This window comes from Entelurus aequoreus, linkage group LG13 (assembly GCF_033978785.1).
Source record: "Entelurus aequoreus isolate RoL-2023_Sb linkage group LG13, RoL_Eaeq_v1.1, whole genome shotgun sequence".
NCBI classification, from domain to species: Eukaryota; Metazoa; Chordata; class Actinopteri; order Syngnathiformes; family Syngnathidae; genus Entelurus; species Entelurus aequoreus.
The window spans coordinates 8873215-8900193 of record NC_084743.1 but is presented as its reverse complement, the minus strand read 5'-3'; the positions used below and the strand labels follow the sequence as shown (position 1 = coordinate 8900193).

Below are 26979 nucleotides of genomic sequence, written 5' to 3'. Positions count from 1 at the left end.
GATATGGCCCCCAAAAAGCCAACAAAGCAGCCTGGAAAGAAGGAGGGATTAGCTGTGGACTTAGAAAGGACTATTTGCGAGGAGTACAGCAATGATGATTTGGCTGGCAAATATAGAAGAAAAAGGTGAGCGTTTTGAATAAGGACGTTTATATGGTTGCTGACTTTGCCACAGGGGTCAAATATATCCACAAGGACGGAGAGAACGTACAAGACCACGGCAAAAAAACTGTAGACTGGATGTCTAAAAGTGAGCATGTTGGAAGCAGCACAGAAGAACAAGCTAAGGCGAGACACTTTCAGCGGCGTGGCGAGGCTGCGAGCTGCTGCAGAGGAGTTTTTAACCAAGGACTTGAAGGATTTTATGGGCGAAGGCAAGTCTTTAACTGTGCTAAGACTGGACTCTTTTGGAAAAAATATGCCAGAGGGGACCTTTTTTAATACAGCCAAGTAGAAGGCACTACCGCAGGGGTCACCAACCTTTTTGAAAGCAAGAGCTACTTCTTGGGTAGTGATTAATGTGAAGGGCTACCAGTTTGATACACACTTAAATAAATTGCCAGAAATAGCCAATTTGCTCAATTTACCTTTAACTCTATGTTATTATTAATAATTAATGATGTTTACACTTAATTCAATGGTTTAAAAGAGGAGAAAACACGAAAAAAATGACAATTAAATTTTGAAACATAGTTTATCTTCAATTTCGACTCTTTAAAATTCAACCGAAAAAAAGAAAGAAAAAAAACTAGCTAATTCGAATCTTTTTGAAAAAATAAAAAAATTATTTATGGAACATCATTAGTAATTTTTCCTGATTAAGATTAATTTTAGAATTTTGATGACATGTTTTAAATATGTTAAAATCCAATCTGCACTTTGTTAGAATATATAACAAATTGGACCAAGCTATATTTCTAACAAAGACAAATCATTATTTCTTCTAGATTTTCCAGAACAAAAATTTTAAAAGAAATTCAAAAGACTTTGAAATAAGATTTAAATTTGATTCTACAGATTTTCTAGATTTGCCAGAATTATTTTTTTGAATTTTAATCATAATAAGTTTGAAGAAATATTTCACAAATATTCTTCGTCGAAAAAACAGAAGCTAAAATGAAGAATTAAATTAAGATGTATTTATTATTCTTTACAATAAAAAAAGTAAATTTACTTGAACATTGATTTAAATTGTCAGGAAAGAAGAGGAAGGAATTTAAAAGGTAAAAAGGTATATGTGTTTAAAAATCCTAAAATCATTTTTAAGGTTGTATTTTTTCTCTAAAATTGTCTTTCTGAAAGTTATAAGAAGCAAAGTAAAAAAGTTAATGAATGTATTTAAACAAGTGAAGACCAAGTCTTTAAAATATTTTCTTGGATTTTCAAATTCTATTTGAGTTTTGTCTCTCTTAGAATTAAAAATGTCGGGCAAAGCGAGACCAGCTTGCTAGTAAATAAATACAATTTAAAAAATAGAGGCAGCTCACTGGTAAGTGCTGCTCTTTGAGCTATTTTTAGAACAGGCCAGCGGGCTACTCATCTGGTCCTTACGGGCTACCTGGTGCCCGCGGGCACCGCGTTGGTGACCCCTGCACTACCGGGACACAAGCCCATGAAGGATCGCCTCACACTGCTAGTTTGTGCTAATGCTAGCGGTGACCTTAAGGGGGAGCCATTGCTTGTTTACCGCTTCAAAACTCAGTGTGCACAAAAATAATTGTCCATTGTTTGTTTTTTATTGTAGCAACATTGTTGTTAATGTTTTGGAGAGCACCGTTTCGTGTGTGCACGCAAGCTGATGGTTGAGTTTGCTGCTGTTGTTGTTGTATTGTTTGGATAAAAAAGAGATGTTGATTGATCACCCTCTTGTTATGTATATATGTGTGTGTGTATATATGTATGTGTATATACAGTGGGGCAAAAAAGTATTTAGTCAGCCACCCATTGACAATCAATGGGTGGCTGACTAAATACTTTTTTGCCCCACTGTATGTGTGTGTGTGTGTGTGTGTGTGTGTGTGTGTGTATATATGCAAGGGTTCCCCTTAATGTAAGGCAAGGTGGTGCACCGTCAATTCATGGCTGCCACAACTTGAAAATCCTTTTTTTTTTTAAATGTGAAAACAAATTAAAATACTATAATGTAATGTAGCTTCTAGAAGAGGTCACACAAAGTCTGACGCTATTTTTAGCTTGTATTGCCAATCGTATGCTAACAACCGGCGCAATTCCAACAGGTGTTACCTCCCGTGCACACACTTTTAGTCTCCGTGCTTTACAACACTTCAACACTTCCTCATTCTGCGCCAGTCCGCTTTCCCTAACCCTGTTTGTTCAAATGCAAACCACAGGAAGATAAAACATTAACACCAGCAGGTGGTTACAGTATGAATTGATTGATATTGCCTACTATTTGTGCACTATTGATAAGTGGTGTACTTTGACCACAGAAACAGCGCTAGAATCAAGCCATTGTCAGCATGTCTGTGATGTGGACGTAACTTTTCTATATCCCAGATATACCCACTGACAGCCATCTACAAAATGTGCAAATATTAAGAGCAGACTGGAGACAAAGTCCAACTGGAGAAGCAGCGCAGAGCAAGTATGAGATCATGCTAGCTGCAGCCTCTTTAGTCAGGGACATGGAGGGGAAGAAGTAGTCTCTAAAGGCCACTTTATAGACGGAATAAAGATAATCCCATTACTTGCATTGTTAGCTGACATTTGCTAGCTTTTATTTACGGTTTAGAATGCATAAGAAAGAAAAAGATGTGTTGTTGTCTTGTACAAGGATTGTTAAGGCCAAATATGTGTACGTTGTTGAAGTTCCTGACCGAATCCAGTCCATGGTTTTTGTGCGGACTCGACATGCAGCGAGAAAGAGGTTTTTTAGTCACTTTTTTGCAGCAGCTTTGTTGCTCATGTGAGAGACTCTGATCCTCTTGTCTGCACATGACCTGCATCAACACAGTGCTCACTGTCGTGGTCCACTCACGGCTTTACTTTGTGGCCTCTTCTGCAGGCCCCGTGTTCTTCCAGGTTTAGATCCCAGGAATGTTTGGCCTGCCTGAAGATCCACGAGGCAACTTGACAAACAAACACTCTGGCTAATATTCTTAACTCATGAGCTCAATAATTCCATATTATTCACTTGTTCTCCTTTGTATAGTCCAGTTCTGGAGAGTGCAAACCCACCAGGCCTTCTGAAATGACATGGCCACAAAAAAAAACAAAAAAACAGAACAAACATTTTCACGGAAATCATTTGACAAAATTTGCCCAATTTTACCAAAGTGAAAATAAACAATCCATTTATTATTTTTACATGCCATTTTTTCTACTTCATTATTTCATTACTGTGCAACAAATCCAGTCGTGAAATTTCCTGGCTCCTAAATATTCCAAAGTCCACTTTATTATAAGAAAAGTTGTGAACAACAGCAAGTCAGCCAGCAAGTGGTAGGCCAGGTAAACTGCCAGAGAGGTCAGCATAGTGCAAAGACTAGTCACTTGCTACACAGCTCCAAACTTCATGTCACCTTCCCATTAGCCCACGTACAGTACGCAGAGAGCTTCATGGAATGGGTTTCCATGGCAGAACTGCTGCATCTAAGCCATACATCGCCAAGTCCAATGCAAAGTGTGGGATGCAGTGGTGTAAAGGACATCACCACTGGACTCTAGAGCAGTAGAGACTCCTTCTCTGGACTGATGAATCACACTTTTACATCTGATGGACCAGTCTGGCTTTGGAGGTTGCCAGGAGAACGCTACATTTCACACTGCATTGTGCCAAGTGTGACATATGGTGGAGGAGGAATTATGGTGTGGGATTGTTTTTCAGGAGTTGGGCTTGGCCCCTTAGTTCCAGTGAAAGAATATCAACACATTTTGGACAATCCCATGCTCCCAACCTTGTGGGAATATGTGTGTGTGTAGATATATGTATATACACACGTGTGTATATATGTATATATATGTATATATATATGTTTATGTGTATATATATATATGTATATATATATATATATATATATATATATATATATATATATATATATATATATATATATATATATTATGTATGTATATTATGTATGTATATTATGTATGTATATGTATATATATATGATATTAATGAAGTATTGGAAGAGGCAGGTTGCAGTGTACCTAATAGTGTCGTGCAGCATGGAGTATTAGTGATTAGTGATCATGTGACGCAACAACAACAACAACAATAGAGTGGTAATAAATAGAAGTCATGTGTAGCTGTCCTTCCAAATAAGAGCTGATATATTAATAGAATAATTATGTTTGTGTTGACCTGTTGCAAGACTTGAAGTGATGCTTGTTGTTGCCATGGCAGCGCGGGGGAGGGAGGGAGGGAGGGATGCTGCTGCTTCTCTTCTCCTTTTTGTGCTGCGCTCCACTTGAAGTAGACACGTTATGATGATCCTGTCAACTGCAGCTAGCTAGCTCTCACGTGTCTACTTATGTATGTGCTTATGTATGTGCCTATGTATGTGCTTATGTATGTGCTTATGTATGTGCTCATGTATGTACTTATGTATGTGCTCATGTATGTGCTTATGTATGTGCTTATGTATGTGCCTATGTATGTGCTTATGTATGTGCTTATGTATGTGCTCATGTATGTACTTATGTATGTGCTCATGTATGTGCTTATGTATGTGCTTATGTATGTGCCTATGTATGTGCTTATGTATGTGCTCATGTATGTACTCATGTATGTACTTATGTATGTACTTATGTATGTGCTTATGTATGTGCTTATGTATGTGCTCATGTATGTACTTATGTATGTGCTCATGTATGTGCTTATGTATGTGCTTATGTATGTGCCTATGTATGTGCTTATGTATGTGCTCATGTATGTACTTATGTATGTGCTCATGTATGTGCTTATGTATGTGCTTATGTATGTACTTATGTATGTGCTTATGTATGTACTTATGTATGTACTTATGTATGTGCTTATGTATGTACTTATGTATGTACTTATGTATGTGCTTATGTATGTACTTATGTATGTGCTCATGTATGTTCTTATGTATGTACTTATGTATGTACTTATGTATGTACTTATGTATGTACTTATGTATGTGCCACTAAAGCAGGGCTGTTCCACCACTACTCACATCTTTGTGAGCCAAAGTGCAACTGGAATGCTAACAGTTAGCACGCTGGCCAGACAGTGTCAGGTAACACAAATATAAGCAAAATGAACTAGCATGCTCATGCTAACATTAGCATACTCACAGTTAGTATTAGTAGAATACCAAAAGGCCCAAATCTGGCCCGCCACATCATTCACTGTGGCCTGTTACAGCATTTATGTGGCCTATTACATCATTTTATGTGGCCTATTACATCATTCAGTGTCACATTAGTCAATGTGGCCTAATACATCATTCTATGTGGCCTATTACATCATTCTATGTGGCCTATTACATCATTCAGTGTCACATTAGTCAATGTGGCCTGCCACGTCATTGAAGTGGCCTATTACATCATTCAGTGTCACATTAGTCAATGTGGCCTAATACATCATTCAATGTGGCCTATTACGTCATTCAGTGTCACATTAGTCAATGTGGCCTAATACATCATTCAATGTGGCCTATTACGTCATTCAGTGTCACATTAGTCAATGTGGCCTGCCAGCTCAGTGGCCTAGTGGTTAGAGTGTCCGCCCTGTGATGGGTACTTTGTGAGTTCAAACCCCGGTTGAGTCATACCAAAGACTATAAAAATGGGAGCCATTACCTCCCTGCTTGGCACTCAGCATCAAGGCTTGGAATTGGGGGTTAAATCACCAAAAATGATTCCCGGGCGCGGCCACTGCTGCTGCTCACTGCTCCCCTCACCTCCCAGGGGGTGATCAAGGGTGATGGGTCAAATGCAGAGTATAATTTGGCCACACCTAGTGTGTGTGTGACAATCATTGGTATTTTAATGTCATTTAAAGTGGTATTTCATGTCAGTCGTGGCCTGCAACGTGATTCAATGTGGCCTGCAACGTGATCAGTTCTTGAATATGGTGTCATTGGTGCAGGTGGTGTCCAACGTGCTGATCTTCTGGTGCAGCAACATGGTGGGTGTGTGCACTCACTACCCCGCTGAGGGCTCCCAGAGGCAGGCCTTCCAGGAGACCAGAGAGTGCATCCAGGCGCGCCTGCACTCTCAGAGGGAGAACCAGCAGCAGGTGATGTGACAACCTCACTGAGCTTCCGGCCGGGGTCACGCCCACTAATATTTGTCCCGGCAGGAACGTCTGCTGCTCTCCGTGCTTCCTCGCCACGTCGCCATGGAGATGAAGGCCGACATCAACGCCAAGCAGGAGGACATGATGTTCCACAAGATCTACATCCAGAAGCACGACAACGTCAGGTAGCAACTACACCACACCTAGTGCAATTAATCATAACTACACCACACCTAGTGCAATTAATCATAACTACACCACACCTAGTGCAATTAATCATAACTACACCACACCTGCTGCAATTAATCATAACTACACCACACCTGGTGCAATTAATCATAACTACACCACACCTAGTGCAATTAATCATAACTACACCACACCTAGTGCAATTAATCATAACTACACCACACCTGCTGCAATTAATCATAACTACACCACACCTGCTGCAATTAATCATAACTACACCACACCTAGTGCAATTAATCATAACTACACCACACCTGCTGCAATTAATCATAACTACACCACACCTGGTGCAATTAATCATAACTACACCACACCTAGTGCAATTAATCATAACTACACCACACCTAGTGCAATTAATCATAACTACACCACACCTGCTGCAATTAATCATAACTACACCACACCTAGTGCAATTAATCATAACTACACCACACCTAGTGCAATTAATCATAACTACACCACACCTGCTGCAATTAATCATAACTACACCACACCTAGTGCAATTAATCATAACTACACCACACCTAGTGCAATTAATCATAACTACACCACACCTGCTGCAATTAATCATAACTACACCACACCTAGTGCAATTAATCATAACTACACCACACCTAGTGCAATTAACCATAACTACACCACACCTGCTGCAATTAATCATAACTACACCACACCTAGTGCAATTAATCATAACTACACCATACCTGGTGCAATTAATCATAACTACACCACACCTAGTGTAATTAATCATAACTACACCACACCTGCTGCAATTAATCATAACTACACCACACCTAGTGCAATTAATCATAACTACACCACACCTGGTGCAATTAATCATAACTACACCACACCTAGTGCAATTAATCATAACTACACCACACCTAGTGCAATTAATCATAACTGCACCACACCTAGTGCAATTATCTATTATTAATCATAACTACACCACACCTAGTGCAATTAATCATAACTACACCACACCTAGTGCAATTAACTGGTACTAATCATAACTACACCACAGATTGTCCAATTAACTAGTACTAATCATAACTACACCACACCTAGTGCAATTAACTAGTACTAATCATAACTACACCACACCTAGTGCAATTAACTAGTACTAATGATAACTACACCACACCTAGTGCAATTAACTGGTACTAATCATAACTACACCACATATTGTCCAATTAACTATTACTAATCATAACTACACCACACCTAGTGCAATTAACTAGTACTAATCATAACTACACCACACCTAGTGCAATTAACTAGTACTAATCATAACTACACCACACCTAGTGCAATTAACTAGTACTAATCATAACTACACCACACCTGATGCAATTAACTGTTACTAATCAGAACTACACCATACCTAGTGCAATTAACTAGTACTAATCATAACTACACCACACCTTGTGGAATTAACTATTACTAATCATAACTACACCACACCTAGTGCAATTAACTAGTACTAATCATAACTAGACCACACCTTGTGGAATTAACTATTACTAATCATAACTACACCACACCTAGTGCACATAACTAGTACTAATCATAACTACACCAAACTGTGTGCAATTAACTAGTACTAATCATAACTACACCACATATTGTCCAATTAACTAGTACTAATCATAACTAGACCACACATAGTGCAATTAACTAGTACTAATCATAACTAGACCACACCTTGTGCAATTAACTAGTACTAATCATAACTAGACCACACCTTGTGCAATTAACTAGTACTAATCATAACTACACCACACCTAGTGCAATTAACTAGTACTAATCATAACTACACCACACCTTGTGGAGTTAGCTATTACTAATCTTAACTAGACCACACCTTGTGTAATTAACTATTACTAATCATAACTAGACCACACCCTGTCCAGATCTCCCCAAACAAGTCCCAATTGTTTTTTTTACCTCTATATAGTTTTTATGTTAACGTTTTATGTTAATAATGTGTAATTAACTATTATTAATCATAACTTGACCCCACCTTGTCAAAAACCTTCCTAAACTAGTCCCAATCATTTGTTTGTTGTTTACCTATTAAAGTTGTTGTTATTAATGTGTAATTAAATATTATTAATCATAAATAGATCTCCCCAGACCAGACCAGTCCTAATCATTGTTTTTGTCTACCTATTATAGTTAATGTCATTAATGTGTAATTAACGTGTTATTAATCATAACTTTCCTAAACCAGTCCCAATGGTTAGTCCTGCAAACACTGTTGGTGTAACTATTATAGAGTTTCAGTTAGCATTGTATGGTGTTATGTTATTAACATGTCATTAATGTGTTATTATTCATAATTAGTCCCCAACTATGTCACAATCTCCTCAAACTTAACCCTTGTGTTTGTGCTGGAAAATGTCTGGGTTTAACTATTACAGTTTATAAGTTATTAACAAGTTATGATTCATAACCAACCCCCCCTTACCTTGTCAAAATCTCCCCAAACGTGTCCCCATCGTTTGTTCCGCAAACATTTTAGGTCTAATTATTATAATATTTTGTCTTATAAACGTTTAATGGAGCTGGTTATTAATCATCAATTGTTAATAACTAGAAAACCATTTTTGATTGGGGAGGATTTGACAAAGTAGGAGGGCTGCTTATGATTCATAACACTAATTAATACCATCCAAAGAACTTCCAACTGGAATAGTTGCACCAAACATTTTCCAGCACAAACAAATGGGAAATGTTGACATAGTTGGGGACTAGTTAGGATTAATAACACGTTAATTACATGTTGATAACTAAAACGTTAACAACTTTAAAAAGTATAATAGACAAAACCATTTAGGAGCACAAATATTGAGACAGGTTTGGACAAAGTGGGTACTAGTTATGAATACTAACATATAAGAACTTCAAAAGCTATAATAGTTGGACAGAAACATCTTAAATTGTAATATTTTTTATTTCTTGAAATGTTTATAGATTGTTAGACAACAACAATTGACACCATCAAATCCAACAAGTAAAATAAAGAAATATATAATAATAATATTGAGTAAAGGAACAGATGTCAACATAAACTGCAGACAGCTGCATTCCTGGAACAAAAGGCTCATCAACCACACACTTTTCAATTGGGGTTCAAAGTTCTTGAAACTCTGCAGAACAACTTTTGAATGTCAGCATAGTCCTCTTCACTTTCACACAACATCTTTATTCCAGCGGCTGTGGCAAGGAGGCGCTGTTGTTGCCTTCCAATTTATTTATATATATATATATATATATATATATATATATATATATATATATATATATATATATATATATATATATATATGTATATATGTATGTATATATATGTGTGTGTGTGTATATATATATATATGTATGTATATATATGTGTATATGTATATACAGTATATGTATTGTTGCGTTGACCAGCATTCCTCCAATGGGGAATTCAAATTGCTAGTTTCTCCCAGATTCTTTTTATGGCACATAAGCTGATGTTTATATTCAATTAACAGGCAGTAATTGGTATTTTGTGGTTTATTCTCCAAGCTTAGAGGACAACCGTGAGACCAATCCAGCACACCAGCGTTCCCCTTGCCCGGTCTAGCTCGGTCTCCCCTCCACCTCCTGTCCCCCCAAGCTCAGCACTGCCCTGTGCTCCTTATCTTAGGAATGTTATGGCAGTCTCAACAGCGCTCTGCCTGTCTACTCAAGGACACTCCAATCCAAGCAATATGATTCTGATCTGCTTCCATCAGTATATATATGTGTATATATACTGTATATATAGATACACACACACATATATATATATATATATATGTGTGTGTGTGTGACTTGAACTTAAAGGTTGTGTGCTTATTTTGTTGTTGTTTGTGTTTTGTGCAGCATTCTGTTCGCTGACATCGAGGGTTTCACCAGCCTGGCGTCTCAGTGCACGGCTCAGGAGCTGGTGATGACGCTCAATGAGCTCTTTGCTCGCTTTGACAAGCTGGCGGCGGTGAGGAAACACACACTTTAAACACTACACAATATACATCTTTTACAAAGGACTCAACAAGCTGGCGGCAGTGAGGAAACACACACTTTAAACCAGGGGTCACCAACGTGGTGCCCGCGGGCACCAGGTAGCCCGTAAGGACCAGATGAGTAGACCGCTGGCCTGTTCTAAAAATAGCTCAAATAGCAGCACTTACCAGTGAGCTGCCTCTATTTTTTAAATTGTATTTATTTACTAGCAAGCTGGTCTCGCTTTGCCCGACATTTTTAATTCTAAGAGACAAAACTCAAATAGAATTTGAAAATCCAAGAAAATATTTTAAAGACTCGGTCTTCACTTGTTTAAATAAATAAATTAATTTCTTTACTTTGCTTCTTATAACTTTCAGAAAGACAATTTTAGATAAAAAATACAACCTTAAAAATGATTTTAGGATTTTTAAACACATATACCTTTTTACCTTTTAAATTCCTTCCTCTTCTTTCCTGACAATTTAAATCAATCTTCAAGTATTTTTTTTATTTTCTATTGTAAAGAATAATAAATACATTTTAATTTAATTCTTCATTTTAGCTTCTGTTTTTTCAACGAAGAATATTTGTGAAATATTTCTTCAAACTTATGATTAAAATTCAAAAAAATTATTCTGGCAAATCTAGAAAATCTGTAGAATCAAATTTGAATCTTATTTCAAAGTCTTTTGAATTTCTTTTAAAATTTTTGTTCTGGAAAATCTAGAAGAAATAATGATTTGTCTTTGTTAGAAATATAGCTTGGTCCAATTTGTTATATATTCTAACAAAGTGCAGATTGGATTTTAACCTATTTAAAACATGTCATCCAAATTCTAAAATTAATCTTAATCAGGAAAAATTACTAATGATGTTCCATAAATTATTTTTTAAATTTTTTCAAAAAGATTCAAATTAGCTAGTTTTTCTCTTCTTTTTTTCGGTTGAATTTTGAATTTTAAAGAGTCGAAATTGAAGATAAACTATGTTTCAAAATTTAATTGTCATTTTTTTCGTGTTTTCTCCTCTTTTAAACCGTTCAATTAAGTGTAAACATCATTAATTATTAATAATAATATAGAGTTAAAGGTAAATTGAGCAAATTGGCTATTTCTGGCAATTTATTTAAGTGTGTATCAAACTGGTAGTTCTTCGCATTAATCACTACCCAAGAAGTAGCTCTTGCTTTCAAAAAGGTTGCTGACCCCTGCTTTAAACACTACACAATATACATCTTTTACAAAGGACTCAAATATGGCACATTTGGTAGAAATGTCATGTGAATGCTGAAAAGTCAAAGTCCAATTGAAATGTTCCCACTTTGCATGCTAACCACACACCTGCAGGTAAAGAAACAGCATGCTAACGGTACTATGCTAAAGTGCTAACATAAGTATGCTTACAGTTAGTATTAGTCAAATACAAACATGACACTGAATTAGGTCAAAAAAAATGTAGCATGTTAATGTTAGCGTGCTAAAATACGAACAATAACATGTCCAAGTACCAAAATATATCACCTGATTTTTTCCTCCAAATGATAACCTGCTAACACTAGCATGCATCAAATAGCAAAATATGACTGAGGTGTATAGCGACACAATTAGCCAGCATGCTAATGTTAGCATGCTAACTGGTATCATTTGTCAGGTGACAAAATAATTGACACTGAGGTGTACAACTGCACAATTAGCAAAAAAGCTAGCATGCTAATATAACAATGCTAATGACGGTCGTTGAAAACATACCCACGGGCCACACCCCCGTTCTATAGCCACTATAATACACATGAACAAGTTAAGTAATAGCTTAAAACATCTAATAAAAACAGTTTAACAGTTGTGTAAAACAGTTGAATTAAAAAATAGTTAAGTAACAGTTTAATAAAAACAGTTTAATAGTTGTGTAAAACAGTTTAATTAAAAAAAGTTAATAGCTTGAAACAGTTGAATAAAAACAGTTTAATAGTTGTGTAAGACAGTTGAATTAAAAATAGTTAAGTAGTAGCTTAAAACAGGTTAATAAAAACAGTTTAATAGTTGTGTAAGACAGTTGAATAAAAAAAAGTTAATAGCTTGAAACAGTTTAATGAAAACAGTTTAATAGTTGTGTAAAAGAGTTGAATTAAAAAATAGTTAAGTAATAACTTAAAACAGCTTAATAAAAACAGTTTAATAGTTGTGTAAGACACTTGAATTAAAAATAGTTAAGTAATAGCTTAAAACAGCTTAATAGTTGTGTTAAACAGTTGAATTAAAAAATAGTTAAGTAACATCTTAATAAAAACAGTTTAATAGTTGTGTAAAACAGTTGAATTAAAAAAAGTTAATAGCTTGCAAAAGTTGATTAAAAACAGTTTAATAGTTGTGTAAGACAGTTGAATTAAAAATAGTTAAGTAGTAGCTTAAAACAGCTTAATAAAAACAGTTTAATAGTTGTGTAAGACACTTGAATTAAAAATAGTTAAGTAATAACTTAAAACAGCTTAATAAAAACAGTTTAATAGTTGTGTAAGACACTTGAATTAGAAATAGTTAAGTAATAACTTAAAACAGCTTAATAAAAACAGTTTAATAGTTGTGTAAGACACTTGAATTAAAAATAGTTAATAGCTTGAAACAGTTTAATGAAAACAGTTTAATAGTTGTGTAAAATAGTTGAATTAAAAAATAGTTAAGTAATAACTTAAAACAGTTTAATAGTTGTGCAAGACACTTGAATTACATCTAGTTAAGTAGTAGCTTAAAACAGCTTAATAAAAAGCAGTTTAATAGTTGTGTAAGACACTTGAATTAAAAATAGTTAAGTAGTAGCTTGAAACAGCTTAATAAAAACAGTTTATTAGTTGTGTAAGACAGTTGAATAAAAAAAGTTAATAGCTTGAAACAGTTTAATGAAACAGTTTAAGAGTTGTGTAAGACACTTCAATTAAATCTAGTTAAGTAATAGCTTAAAACAGTTTAATGAAAACAGTTTAATAGTTGTGTAAGACAGTTGAATTAAAAATAGTTAGGTAATAGCTTAAAACAGCTTAATAAAACAGTTTAATAGTTGTGCAAGACACTTAAATTAAAAATAGTTAAGTAATAGCTTAAAACAGCTTAATAAAAACAGTTGAATAGTTGAATTAAAAAAAGTTAATAGCTTGAAACAGCTTAATAAAATAGTTTAATAGTTGTGCAAGACACTTGAATTAAATGTAGTTAAGTAATAGCTTAAAACAGTTGAATAGTAATTGAATAATAATAGTTGGATAAAAAACATTAAAACCTCACAAGGTTTTATTGCATGCTGTGCCTAATGAAGTGACCACAATCAATAGCATCGTACGCCTTTTATTTTGAAATCCCTGATGAATTATTGATCTGCTGGTGGTCTTTTGATTGTGAAAGGACGCTCATTGTCAGCATTGACTCCGCCCCCTACATTGACTCCGCCCCCTCCAGGAGAACCACTGCCTGCGCATCAAGATCCTGGGCGACTGCTACTACTGCGTGTCCGGCCTGCCTGAGGCCCGCGCTGACCACGCCCACTGCTGCGTGGAGATGGGCTTGGACATGATCGAAGCCATCTCGTAAGGCCCCGCCCTAATATGACGTCATGGGCCACACCTGTTCCTCACCTGTGTGTGTGTCAGGCTGGTGAGGGAGGTGACGGGCGTCAACGTCAACATGCGCGTGGGCATCCACAGCGGCCGCGTGCACTGCGGCGTGCTGGGCCTCAGGAAGTGGCAGTTTGACGTCTGGTCCAACGACGTGACTCTGGCCAATCAGATGGAGGCTGGCGGCGAGGCGGGGTGAGCCACGCCCTCAGAGACACCGCGCTTCAGCGATAACGTCAACTTTGTGTGCCGTGCAGGCGCATCCACATCACCGAGGCCACGCTCGCCTACCTCAACGGCGACTACCACGTGGAGGCGGGCACGGGAGGCGAGAGGAACGCATACCTGAAGAGGAACCGCATCGAGACCTTCCTCATCGTGGGATGCAGCCAGAAGCGGGTACGCATGCTCACATCAAGTTAGCGCTTTAGCAACCACACCAGAACAAGAATCACACACTTTTCTCAACATTACTCCTAATTTGTCATCAGATTGGAGGGAACACATTGTTAGCACTTTAGCAACACTTGTTGAAATGTGTTTATAATAATAGAAGCAGATTGTTAGCACTTTAGCAACACTTGTTGAAATGTGTTTATAATAATAGAAGCAGATTGTTAGCACTTTAGCAACACTTGTTGAAATGTGTTTATAATAATAGAAGCAGATTGTTAGCACTTTAGCAACACTTGTTGAAATGTGTTTATAATAATAGAAGCAGATTGTTAGCACTTTAGCAACACTTGTTGAAATGTGTTTATAATAATAGAAGCAGATTGTTAGCACTTTAGCAACACTTGTTGAAATGTGTTTATAATAATAGAAGCAGATTATTAGCACTTTAGCAACACTTGTTGAAATGTGTTTATAATAATAGAAGCAGATTGTTAGCACTTTAGCAACACTTGTTGAAATGTGTTTATAATATTAGAAGCAGATTGTTAGCACTTTAGCAACACTTGTTGAAATGTGTTTATAATAATAGAAGCAGATTGTTAGCACTTTAGCAACACTTGTTGAAATGTGTTTATAATAATAGAAGCAGATTGTTAGCACTTTAGCAACACTTGTTGAAATGTGTTTATAATAATAGAAGCAGATTGTTAGCACTTTAGCAACACTTGTTGAAATGTGTTTATAATAATAGAAGCAGATTGTTAGCACTTTAGCAACACTTGTTGAAATGTGTTTATAATAATAGAAGCAGATTATTAGCACTTTAGCAACACTTGTTGAAATGTGTTTATAATAATAGAAGCAGATTGTTAGCACTTTAGCAACACTTGTTGAAATGTGTTTATAATATTAGAAGCAGATTGTTAGCACTTTAGCAACACTTGTTGAAATGTGTTTATAATAATAGAAGCAGATTGTTAGCACTTTAGCAACACTTGTTGAAATGTGTTTATAATAATAGAAGCAGATTGTTAGCACTTTAGCAACACTTGTTGAAATGTGTTTATAATAATAGAAGCAGATTGTTAGCACTTTAGCAACACTTGTTGAAATGTGTTTATAATAATAGAAGCAGATTGTTAGCACTTTAGCAACACTTGTTGAAATGTGTTTATAATAATAGAAGCAGATTGTTAGCACTTTAGCAACACTTGTTGAAATGTGTTTATAATAATAGAAGCAGATTATTAGCACTTTAGCAACACTTGTTGAAATGTGTTTATAATAATAGAAGCAGATTGTTAGCACTTTAGCAACACTTGTTGAAATGTGTTTATAATATTAGAAGCAGATTGTTAGCACTTTAGCAACACTTGTTGAAATGTGTTTATAATAATAGAAGCAGATTGTTAGCACTTTAGCAACACTTGTTGAAATGTGTTTATAATATTAGAAGCAGATTGTTAGCACTTTAGCAACACTTGTTGAAATGTGTTTATAATAATAGAAGCAGATTGTTAGCACTTTAGCAACACTTGTTGAAATGTGTTTATAATAATAGAAGCAGATTGTTAGCACTTTAGCAACACTTGTTGAAATGTGTTTATAATAATAGAAGCAGATTGTTAGCACTTTAGCAACACTTGTTGAAATGTGTTTATAATAATAGAAGCAGATTGTTAGCACTTTAGCAACACTTGTTGAAATGTGTTTATAATAATAGAAGCAGATTGTTAGCACTTTAGCAACACTTGTTGAAATGTGTTTATAATAATAGAAGCAGATTGTTAGCACTTTAGCAACACTTGTTGAAATGTGTTTATAATATTAGAAGCAGATTGTTAGCACTTTAGCAACACTTGTTGAAATGTGTTTATAATAATAGAAGCAGATTATTAGCACTTTAGCAACACTTGTTGAAATGTGTTTATAATAATAGAAGCAGATTGTTAGCACTTTAGCAACACTTGTTGAAATGTGTTTATAATAATAGAAGCAGATTATTAGCACTTTAGCAACACTTGTTGAAATGTGTTTATAATAATAGAAGCAGATTGTTAGCACTTTAGCAACACTTGTTGAAATGTGTTTATAATATTAGAAGCAGATTGTTAGCACTTTAGCAACACTTGTTGAAATGTGTTTATAATAATAGAAGCAGATTGTTAGCACTTTAGCAACACTTGTTGAAATGTGTTTATAATAATAGAAGCAGATTGTTAGCACTTTAGCAACACTTGTTGAAATGTGTTAATAATAATAGAAGCAGATTGTTAGCACTTTAGCAACACTTGTTGAAATGTGTTTATAATAATAGAAGCAGATTGTTAGCACTTTAGCAACACTTGTTGAAATGTGTTTATAATAATAGAAGCAGATTGTTAGCACTTTAGCAACACTTGTTGAAATGTGTTTATAATATTAGAAGCAGATTGTTAGCACTTTAGCAACACTTGTTGAAATGTGTTTATAATATTAGAAGCAGATTGTTAGCACTTTAGCAAAAAACTCTACACAGTTTTCTCAATACTTCTTGTAATGTGTTTATATATTCTTAAATCTTCACAAATGCTCCAAAAATAATAACAGTTTAAATGAAGTTAATCTGAGGAATATTTAGCAGAATGTTACCAACATGCAGTTAGCACTTTAGCAGCAACAAAAACCTTAAATTTGATGGCAAATCAATGCAATTGATTGTTTTGAAAGAAGCATGAAAGTTGCTGCTGCTCACTGCTCCCCTCACCTCCCAGGGGGTGAACAAAGGTGATGGGTCAAATGCAGAGGATAATTTGGCCACACCTAGTGTGTGTGTGTGTGTGTGTGTGTGTGTGTGTGTGTGTGTGTGTGTGTGACTATGACCTCTGAGAGAGACACAGGCAAGCAGCCCAAGGTCAGTGATGGATGTTGTTGTTGTCAGAAAGAAGAGAAGGCCATGATCGCCAAGATGAGTCGCCAGAGGACCAACTCAGTCAGTCACAACTGGACCGACAGAACCTTCTACAACCACCTGGCCAACAACCAGGTGTCCAAGGAGATGAAGAGGATGGTAACACGTCACTTCTTTTAAGGGGGCACTATCACTTTTTTTAGGGGTATCACTTTTTCTTTTTTTCTTTTTTAGGGGGCATTACTTTTTTTTCTTTTTTTTAAGGGGGCATCACTTTTTCTTTTCTGTTTTTTTTAGGGGGCATCACTTTTTCTGTTTTTTTTTTTAAGGGGGCATCCCTTTTTCTTTTTTTAAGGCGACATCACCTTTTTTTTTTTTAAGGCGACATCACCTTTTTTTTTTTTAAGGCGACATCACCTTTTTTTTTTTTTTTAAGGCGACATCACCTTTTTTTTTTAAGGCGACAACACCTTTTTTTTTTAAAGCGACACCTTTTTTTTAAGGCGACATGACCTTTTTTTTTAAGGCGACATGACCTTTTTTTTTTTAAGGCGACATCACCTTTTTTTTTTTTAAGGCGACATCACCTTTTTTTTTTTTAAGGCGACATCACCTTTTTTTTTTTAAGGCGACATCACCTTTTTTTTTTTTTTAAGGCGACATCATCTTTTTTTTTAAGGCGACATCACCTTTTTTTTTTAAGGCGACAACACCTTTTTTTTTTAAGGCGACAACACCTTTTTTTTTTAAGGCGACATGACCTTTTTTTTTAAGGCGACATCACCTTTTTTTTTTTTTAAGGCGACATGACCTTTTTTTTTAAGGCGACATGACCTTTTTTTTTTTAAGGCGACATCACCTTTTTTTTTTTTTAAGGCGACATCACCTTTTTTTTTTTTTAAGGCGACATCACCTTTTTTTTTTTTTTAAGGCGACATCACCTTTTTTTTTAAGGCGACATCACCTTTTTTTTTAAGGCGACAACACCTTTTTTTTTAAGGCGACAACACCTTTTTTTTAAGGCGACATGACCTTTTTTTTTAAGGCGACATGACCTTTTTTTTTTTTTAAGGCGACATCACCTTTTTTTTTTTTTTAAGGCGACATCACCTTTTTTTTTTTTTAAGGCAACATCACCTTTTTTTTTCAAGGCGACAACACCTTTTTTTTTAAGGCGACAACACCTTTTTTTTAAGGCGACAACACCTTTTTTTTTTAAGGCGACATCACCTTTTTTTTTTTTAAGGTGACATCACCTTTTTTTTTTTAAGGCGACATCACCTTTTTTTTTTTTTAAGGCAACATCACCTTTTTTTTTTTTAAGGCGACATCACCTTTTTTTTGTTTTTAAGGCGACATCACCTTTTTTTTTAAGGCGACAACACCTTTTTTTTTAAGGCGACAACACCTTTTTTTTTTAAGGCGACATCACCTTTTTTTTAAGGCGACATCACCTTTTTTTTTTAAGGCGACATCACCTTTTTTTTTAAGGTGACATCACCTTTTTTTTTTTAAGGCGACATCACCTTTTTTTTTTTTTTAAGGCAACATCACCTTTTTTTTTTTTAAGGTGACATCACCTTTTTTTTGTTTTTAAGGCGACATCACCTTTTTTTTTAAGGCGACATCACCTTTTTTTTTAAGGTGACATCACCTTTTTTTTTTTTAAGGCGACATCACCTTTTTTTTTTTTAAGGTGACATCACCTTTTTTTTGTTTTTAAGGCGACATGACCTTTTTTTTTAAGGCGACAACACCTTTTTTTTTAAGGCGACAACACCTTTTTTTTTTAAGGCGACATCACCTTTTTTTTTAAGGCGACATCACCTTTTTTTTTTAAGGCGACATCACCTTTTTTTTTTTTAAGGCGACATCACTTTTTTTTTTTAAGGGGGAATCAGTTTTTTAAAATTTTTTTAAGGAGGAATAATTGTTTTTTTCTTAACGGGCCATCACTTCTTTCTCTTTAAGGGTCATCAGAGCATCCAGCTGATTTAGTTCAACTAAAACATTTCTTCCAACTGGAAGTCTGTAAAGTAATATATAAAAAGACATGGAATGAAATCAAATCGTTTAAAACAAGACAAAAAATGTATAATTTTGAAATATATAAATGAATAAAAATGAAATAGTGTTTTGATAAGAATACCAGAAGGTTAAATTAGAGATAAGAAAGAAGAATATATATTCATGTAAGATAGACGTACTAAACTAAAGATAATACATTGAATACAAAATAATATATTTGCAAAGAATTCTAATATGAAATAAAATATAAATATGATAAAAGATGCTATCCTGATTTAATCCTAAAATGTTGTTTATTTTCTGATTTCTTTGTTGTTATTTTTTAAACTGATTGTTCAAACATTTTGTGTGACAATTTATTTTGGGATGAATAAATACAATATTTATAATGTCTAAATATTATGAAGGATAGAGAAATACAATTAAAAGTATTCATTTTAAAGAAGAAATAAAACAACAGAACAATTGAATAAACTAAATAAGGTAGATATGTTCCAATAAAATAAGTTTATGACGTTAAAATAATCGTATATATAATAAATATAATATAATAATAAAATAGATTAAATTCAATACCAAACAAAATAATTATTTCCTTTGCAAACTAAATATTTCAATAAAAGAGAATAATTAGTCAAATAATACCAAATCTACTTTCCTTTTCTTAAAATGTTTAAGATGATTTTTTTAGTACTTATTATTTTGTCACTCATGAAGATAATTTGTTTAAAAGAAACAAGGAAGTAGAAAAGGAGGATTAAAAGAGAAGAAGAATAAAGTGAAGTTCAATCATTTCAAAGATGTGAAATTTGATGTCAACAAATGAGTAAATTGATTGACAGTTGACATTGGCCTCCTGGTTACCATGGTGATTGGACTGTTGATCAGAGTGGTGCATCAGCTGAGGACAATCTTTGTCTTCTTCACCTTGCAGGGCTTCGAGGACCCCAAGGACAAGTGAGTCAAACACACCTTTCATCTTTAGCCTGCTCTTCCTGTTGCTATGGAAACCACTTTGCAGCCGCTGCCTGTGACATCATCGCCATGACGCTGCCTCCAGCGGCATCCCCATGTGTGGCCACCTGGGGGCAGCACACTTCTGTTGTGGATCTTCTATTTTCAGCTTGCTTTGGAACTAGCGTTCAATAACTTATAAAAGTATGTTTTTATTCTTTTAATAGTTGTAGTTAAATTTTCCTGAGGGAATCAATCAAGTACTATTTATCTATCATAGTGTGACAGTGATGGAGGGTGTGTGTGTGTAGTAAAAGTAGTGTTGTGTAGTGTAGTAAAAGTAGTGTTGTGTAGTAAAAGTAGTGTTGTGTAGTGTAGTAAAAGTAGTGTAGTGTAGTAAAAGTAGTGTAGTAAAAGTAGTGTAGTGTAGTAAAAGTAGTGTTGTGTAGTGTAGTAAAAGTAGTGTTGTGTAGTGTAGTAAAAGTAGTGTTGTGTAGTGTAGTAAAAGTAGTGTAGTGTAGTGTAGTAAAAGTAGTGTTGTGTAGTGTAGTAAAAGTAGTGTTGTGTAGTGTAGTAAAAGTAGTGTAGTGTAGTAAAAGTAGTGTTGTGTAGTGTAGTAAAAGTAGTGTTGTGTAGTGTAGTAAAAGTAGTGTTGTGTAGTGTAGTAAAAGTAGTGTTGTGCTGTGTAGTAAAAGTAGTTGTGTAGTGTAGTAAAAGTAGTTGTGTAGTGTAGTAAAAGTAGTGTAGTGTAGTAAAAGTAGTGTTGTGTAGTGTAGTAAAAGTAGTGTTGTGTAGTGTAGTAAAAGTAGTGTAGTGTAGTAAAAGTAGTGTAGTGTAGTAAAAGTAGTGTTGTGTAGTGTAGTAAAAGTAGTGTTGTGCAGTGTAGTAAAAGTAGTGTAGTGTAGTGTAGTAAAAGTAGTGTTGTGTAGTGTAGTAAATGTAGTGTAGTGTAGTAAAAGTAGTGTAGTGTAGTGTAGTAAAAGTAGTGTAGTGTAGTAAAAGTAGTGTAGTAAAAGTAGTGTAGTGTAGTGTAGTAAAAGTAGTGTTGTGTAGTGTAGTAAAAGTAGTGTAGTGTAGTAAAAGTAGTGTTGTGCAGTGTAGTAAAAGTAGTCTTGTGTAGTGTAGTAAAAGTAGTGTTGTGTAGTGTAGTAAAAGTAGTGTTGTGTAGTGTAGTAAAAGTAGTGTAGTGTAGTAAAAGTAGTGTTGTGTAGTGTAGTAAAAGTAGTGTAGTAAAAGTAGTGTTGTGTAGTGTAGTAAAAGTAGTGTTGTGTAGTGTAGTAAAAGTAGTGTAGTGTAGTAAAAGTAGTGTTGTGTAGTGTAGTAAAAGTAGTGTAGTGTAGTAAAAGTAGTGTTGTGTAGTGTAGTAAAAGTAGTGTAGTAAAAGTAGTGTAGTGTAGTAAAAGTAGTGTTGTGTAGTGTAGTAAAAGTAGTGTTGTGTAGTGTAGTAAAAGTAGTGTAGTAAAAGTAGTGTAGTGTAGTAAAAGTAGTGTTGTGTAGTGTAGTAAAAGTAGTGTAGTGTAGTGTAGTTAAAGTAGTGTAGTGTAGTGTAGTAAAAGTAGTGTTGTGTAGTGTAGTAAAAGTAGTGTAGTGTAGTAAAAGTAGTGCTGTGTAGTGTAGTAAAAGTAGTGTTGTGTAGTGTAGTAAAAGTAGTGTTTTGTAGTGTAGTAAAAGTAGTGTAGTGTAGTAAAAGTAGTGTTGTTTAGTGTAGTAAAAGTAGTGTAGTAAAAGTAGTGTAGTGTAGTGTAGTAAAAGTAGTGTTGTGTAGTGTAGTAAAAGTAGTGTTGTGTAGTAAAAGTAGTGTAGTGTAGTGTAGTAAAAGTAGTGTAGTGTAGTGTAGTAAAAGTAGTGTTGTGTAGTGTAGTAAAAGTAGTGTAGTGTAGTGTAGTGTAGTAAAAGTAGTGTAGTGTAGTGTAGTAAAAGTAGTGTAGTGTAGTGTAGTAAAAGTAGTGTATGTGTGTGTGCAGACAGACAGAAGACAAGATGAAGGCGGAGGATGAGGTGGATGAGTTCTTGGCACGTGCTATAGACGCTCGCAGCATCGACCGCCTGCGCTCAGAACATGTCAAGAAGTTCCTGCTCACCTTCAGAGAACCTGACCTGGAGAAGAAGGTCAGACTAGGAATATTCATCTACATGATTAATAATAGCAATATTCATATTATACATGAATATGAATGTACATGTAAATAATAATAATTATATATATGAATGTACATGTAAATAATAATAATCTGAGAGTTGTGTGTAGTATTCCAGACAGGTGGACTCTCGCTTGGGGGCATCCATGTTGTGTTCTTCCCTGGTCTTCCTCTTCATCTTCTGCATCCACATGCTCCTCATGCCCTGGTGACTACTCACTTTTATACTGCTACTCCCCTGCTCCTCATGCCCTGGTGACTACTCACTTTTATACTGCTACTCCCCTGCTCCTCATGCCCTGGTGACTACTCACTTTTATACTGCTACTCCCCTGCACCTCATGCCCTGGTGACTACTCACTTTTATACTGCTACTCCCCTGCACCTCATGCCCTGGTGACTACTCACTTTTATACTGCTACTCCCCTGCACCTCATGCCCTGGTGACTACTCACTTTTATACTGCTACTCCCCTGCACCACATGCTCCTCATGCCCTGGTGACTACTCACTTTTATACTGCTACTCCCCTGCACCTCATGCCCTGGTGACTACTCACTTTTATACTGCTACTCCCCTGCACCTCATGCCCTGGTGACTACTCACTTTTATACTGCTACTCCCCTGCACCACATGCTCCTCATGCCCTGGTGACTACTCACTTTTATACTGCTACTCCCCTGCACCACATGCTCCTCATGCCCTGGTGACTACTCACTTTTATACTGCTACTCCCCTGCACCTCATGCCCTGGTGACTACTCACTTTTATACTGCTACTCCCCTGCACCTCATGCCCTGGTGACTACTCACTTTTATACTGCTACTCCCCTGCACCTCATGCCCTGGTGACTACTCACTTTTATACTGCTACTCCCCTGCACCTCATGCCCTGGTGACTACTCACTTTTATACTGCTACTCCCCTGCACCTCATGCCCTGGTGACTACTCACTTTTATACTGCTACTCCCCTGCACCACATGCTCCTCATGCCCTGGTGACTACTCACTTTTATACTGCTACTCCCCTGCACAACACTTTTATACTGCTACTCCCCTGCACCACATGCTCCTCATGCCCTGGTGACTACTCACTTTTATACTGCTACTCCCCTGCACAACACTTTTATACTGCTACTCCCCTGCACACCTGAATAACACTTAAACACTCAACTACTTTACTCCCCTGCACAGCTTCTGTCATTTGAAGTGTACTTGTTGAAGTGTACTTGTTAAGGTGTACTGATAGAAGTATACTTGTTATAGTGAGCTTGTTATAGTTTACTTTATGAAATGTACTCATCAAAGTGTACTTATCGAAGTGTACTTGTCAAAAGGTTACTTGTACTAGTTAAAGTGTACTGATGGAGGTGTACTTGTTATAGTGAGCTTATCATAGTGTACTTGTCAAAGTGTACTTGTCAAAAAAGTACTCGTCAAAGTGTACTGATGAATGTGTACTTGTTATACTGTGCTTATGGAAGTGTATTTTTCAAAGTGTACTTATGGAAGTGTACTTGTTATAGTGTACTTGTCAAAGTGTACTGATGGAAGTGTACTGATGGAAGTGTACTTGTTACAGTGTACTTGTTGAAGTGTATCGATGGAAGTGTACTTGTTATAGTGTACTTGTTGAAGTGTATCGATGGAAGTGTACTTGTTACAGTGTACTTGTTGAAGTGTATCGATGGAAGTGTACTTGTTACAGTGTACTTGTTGAAGTGTATCGATGGAAGTGTACTTGTTACAGTGTACTTGTTGAAGTGTATCGATGGAAGTGTACTTGTTATAGTGTACTTTATGTATTGAACTTTGTATAGTGTACTTATGGAAGTGTTCTTGTTCTAGTGTACTGATGATGGAAGTGTACTGATGCAAGTGTACTTAATGAAGTGTACTTCCCCGCAGGTCCAGACTGATGATGGGCTCCTTCATGGCGTGCCTGCTCATCCTCACGCTGCTGATGTTGTTGTCCTCGGTCTACAGCTGCTATGGGGTCTGTGTCATGTCATGTTGTCCTCGGTCTACAGCTGCTACGGGGTCTGTGTCATGTCATGTTGTCCTCGGTCTACAGCTGCTACGGGGTCTGTGTCATGTCATGTTGTCCTCGGTCTACAGCTGCTACGGGGTCTGTGTCATGTCATGTTGTCCTCGGTCTACAGCTGCTACGGGGTCTGTGTCATGTCATGTTGTCCTCGGTCTACAGCTGCTATGGGGTCTGTATCATGTCATGTTGTCCTCGGTCTACAGCTGCTACGGGGTCTGTGTTATGTCATGTTGTCCTCGGTCTACAGCTGCTATGGGGTCTGTATCATGTCATGTTGTCCTCGGTCTACAGCTGCTATGGGGTCTGTGTCATGTCATGTTGTCCTCGGTCTACAGCTGCTACGGGGTCTGTGTCATGTCATGTTGTCCTCGGTCTACAGCTGCTACGGGGTCTGTGTCATGTCATGTTGTCCTCCGTCTACAGCTGCTATGGGGTCTGTATCATGTCATGTTGTCCTCGGTCTACAGCTGCTACGGGGTCTGTGTCATGTCATGTTGTCCTCGGTCTACAGCTGCTATGGGGTCTGTATCATGTCATGTTGTCCTCGGTCTACAGCTGCTACGGGGTCTGTATCATGTCATGTTGTCCTCGGTCTACAGCTGCTACGGGGTCTGTGTCATGTCATGTTGTCCTCGGTCTACAGCTGCTATGGGGTCTGTATCATGTCATGTTGTCCTCGGTCTACAGCTGCTATGGGGTCTGTGTTATGTCATGTTGTCCTCGGTCTACAGCTGCTATGGGGTCTGTATCATGTCATGTTGTCCTCGGTCTACAGCTGCTACGGGGTCTGTGTCATGTCATGTTGTCCTCGGTCTACAGCTGCTATGGGGTCTGTGTCATGATGACCTTGTGTTGTAGCAAGTCTTCCTAATCCAGTGTCCTGGTCCAGGTCTTCCCGGCCCCCCTGCAGACCCTGTCCAGGAGGATGGTGCAGTCCCGACTGAACAGCACCCTGCTGGGCGTGGTCACCATCCTGGTGGTCTTCCTCTCGGCCTTCGTCAACATCGTGAGCGTTCACGGACCCTCGCCCTGTGACCACGCCTCCTTAACCTCTGACCTCTCTCAGTTCACCTGCAGCGGCCGCGACCTGCGCAGCTGCATTGGGGCGGAGCTTAACATCAGCCTGGACGCCGTCAACGCCTGCCACGCCCACTTTCTCAACTACACCCTGGACCCGCCCCGCAGTCCCTGTGGTGACCACGCCCCCTTTTGCAGCTTCCCTGAGGTGCAGAAAAATACTCTTTATTAAAACAGTTTAATAACAGTTGAATAAAACGGTGTAAAAATGGTGTAAAGCGGTGGTTTGATATACAACAGTTAAAAAGCAAATAAACAATAATGTATAACACTTAAAACAGTTGAATAAAAAGAATGTAGCAATAGTGTATAACAGTTTGTGTAACAATATAAAAGAGTAAAGGACAGGTGTGGCCTTCAGGTAAATAAGGGGTGTGTGTTCCTCCTCCATCAGTACGTGTCGTGGTGTGTGTGAGGTTAATAAGGGGTGTGTGTTCCTCCTCCATCAGTGTGTCGTGGTGTGTGTGAGGTTAAGGGGTGTGTGTTCCTCCTCCATCAGTGTGTCGTGGTGTGTGTGAGGTTAATAAGGGGTGTGTGTTCCTCCTCCATCAGTACGTGTCGTGGTGTGTGTGTGAGGTAATTAAGGGGTGTGTGTTCCTCCATCAGTACGTGTCGTGGTGTGTGAGGTAAATAAGCGGTGTGTGTTCCTCCTCCATCAGTACGTGTCGTGGTGTGTGTGAGGTAATTAAGGGGTGTGTGTTCCTCCTCCATCAGTACGTGTCGTGGTGTGTGTGAGGTAAATAAGGGGTGTGTGTTCCTCCGCCATTAGTACGTGTCGTGGTGTGTGTGAGGTAATTAAGGGATGTGTGTTCCTCCTCCATCAGTACGTGTCGTGGTGTGTGTGAGGTAAATAAGGGGTGTGTTCCTCCTCCATCAGTACGTGTCGTGGTGTGTGTGAGGTAATTAAGGGGTGTGTGTTCCTCCTCCATCAGTACGTGTAGTGGTGTGTGTGAGGTAATTAAGGGGTGTGTGTTCCTCCTCCATCAGTACGTGTCGTGGTGTGTGTGAGGTAAATAAGGGGTGTGTGTTCCTCCTCCATCAGTACGTGTCGTGGTGTGTGTGAGGTAATTAAGGGGTGTGTGTTCCTCCTCCATCAGTACGTGTCGTGGTGTGTGTGGGGTAATTAAGGGGTGTGTGTTCCTCCTCCATCAGTACTTGTCGTGGTGTGTGAGGTAATTAAGGGGTGTGTGTTCCTCCTCCATCAGTGCGTGTCGTGGTGTGTGTGTGAGGTTAAAAAGGGGTGTGTGTTCCTCCTCCATCAGTACGTGTCGTGGTGTGTGTGAGGTAAATAAGGGGTGTGTGTTCCTCCTCCATCAGTATGTGTCGTGGTGTGTGAGGTAATTAAGGGGTGTGTGT

The 26979-nt window shown here is 37.2% G+C and overlaps 1 protein-coding gene across 2 annotated transcripts in view; it reads left to right on the top strand.

The window, feature by feature from the left end:
- Nucleotides 1-26979, top strand: part of adcy5 (adenylate cyclase 5) — a 46346-nt gene that overhangs the window by 4443 nt on the left and 14924 nt on the right. The window contains exons 2-14 of one of the 2 annotated variants that reach the window (XM_062067392.1): nucleotides 6079-6228; nucleotides 6292-6413; nucleotides 10372-10483; nucleotides 13941-14068; nucleotides 14132-14290; nucleotides 14353-14494; nucleotides 17412-17540; nucleotides 20344-20366; nucleotides 22328-22472; nucleotides 22612-22709; nucleotides 24408-24495; nucleotides 25436-25552; nucleotides 25613-25771. In XM_062067392.1, the coding sequence (XP_061923376.1) occupies nucleotides 6079-6228; nucleotides 6292-6413; nucleotides 10372-10483; nucleotides 13941-14068; nucleotides 14132-14290; nucleotides 14353-14494; nucleotides 17412-17540; nucleotides 20344-20366; nucleotides 22328-22472; nucleotides 22612-22709; nucleotides 24408-24495; nucleotides 25436-25552; nucleotides 25613-25771 (1572 nt within the window). Of the gene's footprint in view, nucleotides 1-6078; nucleotides 6229-6291; nucleotides 6414-10371; nucleotides 10484-13940; nucleotides 14069-14131; nucleotides 14291-14352; nucleotides 14495-17411; nucleotides 17541-20343; nucleotides 20367-22327; nucleotides 22473-22611; nucleotides 22710-24407; nucleotides 24496-25435; nucleotides 25772-26979 lie in introns of both variants that reach the window. The other variant, XM_062067391.1, reaches the window with a different exon arrangement.